Source organism: Cynoglossus semilaevis, chromosome 16, assembly GCF_000523025.1.
Source record: "Cynoglossus semilaevis isolate Cse_v1.0 chromosome 16, Cse_v1.0, whole genome shotgun sequence".
Lineage (NCBI taxonomy): Eukaryota > Metazoa > Chordata > Actinopteri > Pleuronectiformes > Cynoglossidae > Cynoglossus > Cynoglossus semilaevis.
Genome location: NC_024322.1, coordinates 16,147,349 through 16,154,906, shown reverse-complemented (window position 1 = coordinate 16,154,906; position 7,558 = coordinate 16,147,349). Strand labels below are relative to the sequence as shown.

Sequence of the window (7,558 nt, the reverse complement as noted above, 5' to 3'; positions counted from 1 at the left end):
TTTCTTAAGGAAGTGGATTTCAGAACCTGTGGCTTTCTCTCCCACATGTATCACTGACTTGAACATAGTCTTCAACATAGGGTTCTGCCCCCCTGAAGTGGTACATGGAGGAACCGTGGCAGGTCATGAACCTTTTTTTGAGTCTCATTATTGTAAGGGTTGAATGTTAAATGACCAAAGTACATTTGTACGTGGCACTGGGCCATACTGAATATGTGTATTAAACATAAGGTAAGCGGGCCCCTGCTTTATCGTTCCATTAGTGTCGGGGTCCAGGGTCTGAAGAGTGACTGACAGGTCAAATCGTTTTGACTATAATTTGGGATGCATCGTCAAAAACAGATGGGAATTCTGGGAATTCTTGGCGCTCAGAACTGAGCCAGGATCCAAACAGTAGATCTGGAGTCGGATCAGACACAGTGGCATCAGGGAAGATTTGTGTGTTGGTTCTGATCCACACACACGTTTACTGATGGAGACAAATGTGAATTATTATTATAAAAGAAAAACAAATTCTTGCTCTTTAAGGCATGTGTAAAGAAGAATGTTGTGAAAACCAGAACCAGGCCGGACCAGTAGAACCAGAAAAGAATTCAGTCCATGTTTTTCCTCTTTGTTTTCATGCAAATAATTACAAATATATTAGAAAAAATATATATATTTAATGAAATATTTGCCAAAAACACACTAACACGAAGTTGTTTTTTTTCATTCTCAACATCTATCAAGCGGGCCGCATTGAAGTCCTGAGCGGGCCGGTTTTTGGTCCACGGACCATATGTTTGACACTCCAGATTTAAATAATCAAAAAAAACTTTTTGAGAAAATTATATTTGAATTAAAAAAAAAACGGTCCCTGCTCTCAGACATCCAAGAATTCCCTCATGTTTGGATTATTTAATCCCACTTTTTTTGTACCTCACAATCTCTACATTTACTTCAAATGTCAAAAGTCAGATGCAGTACACGTACATGTACACACCTGCCGTGTACATTTGCCCAGTGCTGTACTGTACTGTGTGTGTTAGAGTTTTACTACATGAGTGAATACAGCTGCTACTGTGTGGTCACGGGCCTTCGCCCTGTGGTCACGCTGTGACGTGGTCGTGACGGGGCCGCGCCCCGCCGCCCTCAGAACTGTTGGTCCTGTGACTGCGGCAGCTTCTGCTCTGGTACTTTTTCTTCTTCTTCTTCTTCTGCTGGACACGTGTTTACGCTGTTGATCAGAGCAACGACTGGAAAAAACTACTCCTTTGATTTAAGCAGTGGGAGAACTCGTGTTACTGCGATTTTGCTGGAAATACTTCGAAGAAACAGAGTACCGACGTGTATTTGTTTAGTACTAACAGATCCATCCATCTGTTATCAGATGAAAAGGGAAACACAGGAAGCAGCGAGGAGACGTGTTGAATGTGAGATGATAATGTGATGGGAGGCAGAGGGAGAAGGGGCGGTTGATGGGGGGTGGCCAAAGGAGGGAGAGAGAGAGAAGGAGGGAGGGAGGGAGGCGGACAGAAGGAGGAAACCAGGAGTTGTAGCTGGAGTTCGCCGCGGCCCACGACAGACGACGACCTGAAATAGACTCCCTGGATTCCCCGTTTTTTTTTTCCTTCGTCCTCTGTCTTCACCGTCAGAAGAAGAGAAGAGGGGGGTGAGGTCTGCCGGGGGAGGGTGGGGGACTCACTGCTGGACCCACAGCAGGGACAGACAGCCTGCTCACATGGACCACGGCGGGTCTTTAAGGAGACGGCTCTCCTCTCTGAGGGGGGCCTGGCGATGGAGTACGGGGTACTTATTCAGGAAGGTAGGATGAGCTGAAGGACCGGTGTGGGGGAGTGGGGGAGGGTGGGGGTGGAGGGTGAGGGTCTGTGGCTGAGTCCAGTCTTCAGGTTTGACTTTTCTTCTCCGCTCCATCTTTCTCTGCTTGTTGATATTTTTTTTTTTACCAGCCCCCACAAACCTCTGCTTTCCCCCTCCCTCCTGCTCTCCCTTCCTCCCGCTCTCCCTCCCTCCCGCTCTCCCTTCCTCTCCCTCAAATGGTTAATTTGTATGGTCTGCTTGTAAAGTCAACTTCCCCAGATGGTATTCATCTGGAAACAGGCCTCCACCCCCCCGCCCCCACACCCCTTTACCTCCTTATTCTTCTCAGTTGGTTTATTACCATAATAATAATGAAACAGAACCATGAACTTCCACCTGGTCTCAGTCAAACATCTTCGACTCAGACCTTCGTGTTCATGTGTGGCTGAGTGTGAGTTGGTTCTGAAAGTCTGGGGCGCAGCCTCTTTGAAGTGCAGATTAAACAGTACCGTTTTAGAACTCTTTGTTTTCTTGGTCTGTAATCAGGATGTTGATAGTTTTTTTTTATTGTGACCTCTGACCTGTTGTTGATCATCATCACAGTCCATGTTGGAAACGCAGCGTCTCTCAGTGACTTCAGGGTCTCTCTCCTCTCTCTCTCCTCCTCTTCCTGGACTCTCTGACCTTTCTAACCTCTGCTAACATATTGAAACGTTTAGGTCAAAGCGGTAACTAAAGGGTGGAGGAGAGGGTGGAGGAGAGGGTGGAGGAGAGGGTGCTGATTGACAGATTGTTGATTTACAACAGTCGGATGATCCTGAAAAGTAAATCTCTATTTGTTTTTTGTCTTGGTTCAATTTTAGCTCAGCAATTTTTTTAAAAAATTGAAATTCATTTGCCTTGCCGTCCCTAGGAGGGGGCGGGACCTCATCTTTGAGAACCGCTGGTTTACTGGGTGGGAGTGCAGATGATGAATATTTGGACGCAGCAGTGCTGACCATTTCAGGAAAAGATCAAATACTGGAGGGCAGGTCGCACCATATACAGTACTGAGCAGTACTTCCAGGCTCCTGTGTACATTTTTACTCTCTTTTATTTACAAAGTACTTAAAGAGAACCAGAGTTTTATTAATGTTGTTATTAACGTCTTGACCACTACATGTCCGAGGTCAGAACCAGGAGGGGGCAGCGATCCACGACTTGGATGTTTATCCTGCTCTTGTTTAACTTTTCCCACGCACTTATGCAACATCTTGATCAACATCAACGAAAAGCGAAAAGTTATTTATTTCTTTCTGCCAAATTTTTCAAATCTTTCGCTTCAACCACAGGTTATCAACAGTGACCCCTGCTGTTAAAAAAAGGTTCTGGAATGTTGTCGGTGGGGGTTGAGAGTCGTGTTGTGTTGGTCACTGAATGTTGGCTTAACAACACGGGGTTGTTTATCTGTGACTTAGAACTGGAACCGTTTGACCGTGTGGTACTGTTGAACAGTTCAACATTGATGGAGTTTCCCGTGTGTTTTTTTCAGGGTTCCACAAAGTCCTCAAAGAGCGTGGAGTCACGACGCAGACCGTCAAGGTAGGACACTCCCATCCTCACCTCACCCTATAGTTAGTCTTCGAAAAAAAAATCCTTAGCACATCAGGCTGAGTTAGCACGTTAGCCCTCAGAGTGCAGGACTCAACGTGACCTTCAACATGACCCTTCATCACCTGACCTTTTAAGTACACTGTGCTGTCAGACACTGTGCAACTCAGTTATAGTTAAAACCCACGTCCACCACAGCTGACCCCTGCGACCTTTTGTCAGTTCCTGTTAGCCTATCGTGCTAAGCCCAAGTCAAACGAAGCTCAGAATGCTAACGTGAAAAAACTGCTCACACTGCAGTGAAGACAGCGAACGTGTCCCGAGATAAAACATGGTTGTTGTTGTTTACACTTGGTGTCGTTCCCAGAGCACCAATCAAATCCCTTTTCCGAGTTCAGTGTGTTCAGATTATCAGAGCCCAGCCCAGCAGTGAACGCTTGAAGGAGGGAGAGAGAGGGAGAGGGAGAGTGAGAGAGACAGAGAGGGAGGGGGAGAGGAGGAAGGAAAAGTTCAGTTAAACAATTTGAAACTAAAAATAAAAAATCACACTTCCTCGTCTCAAAGAGAACACGTGAGCGTCTTGTGGTCGACCTCACCTGGTGGTACAGTATTCACTGGGCAGGTTCTGAGTGGGTCCAGATGTGAAGAGCAGAGAGTGGGTTTCAGAGTGATTCTGCTCTGCCAGACGTATGAGCCATTTCCTCTGGGGTCGACTCACCGCTGACAACTGTGGGAAAAATGCTGCTGTCTGGGAGCAGAAGGTCCCGTGATTGGTTGTTACACTCAGTGTGCTGCTCCGCTCTGACCCTGCAGACGTGTTCAGATGGTGGTGGAGATAGAGATTCACACCAAGGACGTGGAAAAATGAAGAAACTAAACTAAAAACAAAAGGGTTCAGAGAGAGAAAATGACGAAGAAAAAACAAACTATACAATGGCTAAAAATATATATGTAGTTCTGCAGAAGTTTTAGGCAGCTGTGCATTAATGACCCCGCCCCCCCACACAGCAGCCCCTCCCTCCCAGCTGCAGCCACAGCAGATGTCCAGCTGCTGAGCTGCGTCTAAAACTGCACAAAAAAGTTTTACCAACAGCCATCTATCATATTATATATATACATATGTATATACATATATATTTATCAGGCTTTTCTTCACCAGCTTATATTTTTATTTTTATTGTCAATAACCAAGATGGGGAAAAAAAACCACACACACATTTTCATCCCCAAGACGTCACATCTGCTGTGACGCTCGAACCTCTGATCCAATCTCCACAGATTAACCTTCACTTTAATACAGAGAGGTCGTAAATGATGAGGAAAAAATATTTAAGTTTAGACATTAGTCATTTTGAAGCAATGACTTCAGAACTTCAGGTCAAATGAAACAAAAAAAATAATTTGACATTTTATTCCATGGTTAAATATAAATGGTGAGTAATATTTAGGGGCAGTAAAAAAGTTAAAATAAAAACCGTAAACTTTATTTTTGTTGAAGTGTTAATGTGTTACATGTACTTTTAGATTTTTTCTTTTCTTTTCAGTTTGAACCTGATGTTGTAAAAGTCCAGTTTTTTTATTTTTAAAAAATTGACTGTAAATTGTTGTGAATAACTTTCTGTTGGTCGTTCGTGTCAGGAGTGCCAGTCTGCTGCAGGCCGTGGAGGAGAACTACGACCTGGACCTGCTCTACATCACGGAGCGGATCATCTCCGTCTCCTTCCCCGGCAGCGTCGACGAGCACAGTTACGCCGCCAACCTGCAGGAGGTCGCCTCCATGCTGCGCTCCAAACATGGCCAAAACTACCTGGTGACGTCATACACACACACCGCTGCATAACCCTGGCTGGGATTCAGTTCGACTGCAACACTATAAAAGGCCAAGAGCGTTAGAGCTCAGTGAACGTGACGTCATTGGAGTTAAATCTCGGCAAAATCGTTTACAAAGATGAAAAGGAGTGACGTAATCAGCGCGGGTTTTTTTTTATGTTCGATGCTTCGCTACGTGTAAACATGTCCCGAACCATTTAGTATTGACCAATATAAGCAATTGGTGTTTATCTGCGTAAAAATATATTTCCAACCGGAACTTTGTTGACAAGGAAGTTCAACTTCCGCCGGAACCCAATTGTGACTGGACCAAACCACTGGCACTCGCGTCTTGTTGATTAGCCAGACGAGTCAGCTGCTGTGGATCTAAGACGGGTTCGTTCGTTTGTTAATTTATTTGTTTGTTCACTCAAATCAGGATTTAAAAAACAGAAAAAACTTTCTTTTTTTAAAATTCGCGAATCGCTTTCACAAGCCTGACGTTATTTTCTTTCCCACGTCGCCTTTTTTCGAACTTTATTGAACACAAACTTGGGAAATTCTTGTGACAACAGCAGATCTGCTACAACAGCCACAAGTATGTGGTTCCTCTGGGACTCAAACCCGTGCTAAACGCTACATTATGGAACCCCAAGATAATGAGACGTTATTTTTTTTTTGCATGTCAAGTTTACATGTCGGGTATATATATATTTATTTATATTTATACACATATAAATATATATGTAGATGTACAGTATGTATACAGTATATGACAGTTGAGTTGCCTGTTGTTGTTGATACTCTTACTGTAAATGATCTGCAATATCTGTATGTTTTCAGTCAATACAGATTATTACAAAGTGTGAATGACAGAAAATATATTGATGTCCATATTTCTTTTATATATGTATTATATTTTCATATATATTTACATATATATGTTTTATTATGAATAACTCCTTTTAGTACATTTTCTTGTCATTCACAAATCAAGGTTGAGACCAACTGTAGCTTTCCTATACGCTGTTACATCCCAATATACTGTGAATATATTTATATATTAATCAGTGGGCGGGGCTTAAATCTTACTGTAAATATTTTCTCCTTCCTCAGCTGTTCAACCTCAGTGAAAAGCGTTATGACATCACGCAACTCAATCCAAAGGTAACTGGGGATTTTTCTTTTCCACTTTTCCCTCTTGTTCCTGCATCAGTATCAACCTCACCTGCTCTCTCTCTCTCTCCCTCACCCACCCTCGCCCTCTGCCTCTCCCTCCCTGTACGTGGTCCAAGGTCATAGATTTCGGCTGGCCTGACTACCATGCTCCGGCTCTGGACAAAATCTGCAGCATCTGCAAAGCCATGGACACGTGGTTGACCGCCGACAGCCACAACGTGGTGGTCATACACAACAAGGTGAGTGTCCAGACAGTAGAGGGCGCCGCCAGGCTCTGATATCTCCTGAGATAACGGGCCGAGGCGGAGGGCGCCGCCAGGCTCTGATATCTCCCGAGATAACGGCCTAGACTATGTTCGTAAGGATGTTGTCTCATCCCGAGTGTAGCCGGCTGACAGTAGGGGACGCAGCGTTGTTGTTTAAGCCTGTGTGAATTAGGAAAATACAAATAAGGGATTAGAACTCAGCTGTTCATCACAGCTGTTTGGACTTCACACGGCCATAAAACACACACACACACACTGGCTGTTGTCTGCGATGGCGTGAATTCCGTGGTTAGCCACATTCTCTGCGGCTGCTGTTTACACTCACACACAGTACAACACGTAAACACTGTACACTGCTGAGCTACGACTGAGTGTCTCCTGCAAAATGAGGAGTCACCGTGACCTCCTGAGTCTGTGAGTGTGTGTGTGTGCGTGTCCGTGTCCACCTCCATCTGAGCAGTTCCCACAGCGTTGTTCCAAACATTGTGCTGCTATAACAACAAGTGCTGCTGTGTTTTGTTGGTTCTGGGACCGTGGGCTGTCGAGTTGTGGTTGTCACTAAGGAAAAGGCTGCGTTAGCTTCCCACGTACCAACAAATACTTTCCACCGCCCTCTACAGTCCAAGTGTACAAAGTATTTATAACGCGGCATATGTTTGCTGCAGGGTCAAAGGTCACAGAACTCATCTCTCTCTCTCTCTGGGTTTGGTCTGACTTTATTGGCCACTGATGAGCGGTCGTTAGCGTGAAGCTAACCTGTGTGTTTATTAGCCTGTTGGACACGGGTGGTGTTTACGGGACAGGTTGTGTGGACGCTGTTGAACCTTTTGACCTTTTTTTAATTAGACCTTACTGATGTCTTTTCAGGGCAACCGGGGCAGGACCGGAGTGGTGGTGGCAGCGTACATGCATTA

The 7,558-nt window shown here is 44.7% G+C and overlaps 1 protein-coding gene across 1 annotated transcript in view; it reads left to right on the top strand.

Moving 5' to 3' along the window:
• Window positions 1–7,558, top strand: part of tns1b (tensin 1b) — a 66,691-nt gene that overhangs the window by 37,054 nt on the left and 22,079 nt on the right. The window contains 6 exon segments of the mRNA XM_025063734.1: window positions 1,582–1,804; window positions 3,332–3,381; window positions 5,029–5,200; window positions 6,316–6,366; window positions 6,495–6,617; window positions 7,512–7,558. Of these exon segments, the coding sequence (XP_024919502.1) occupies window positions 1,582–1,804; window positions 3,332–3,381; window positions 5,029–5,200; window positions 6,316–6,366; window positions 6,495–6,617; window positions 7,512–7,558 (666 nt within the window).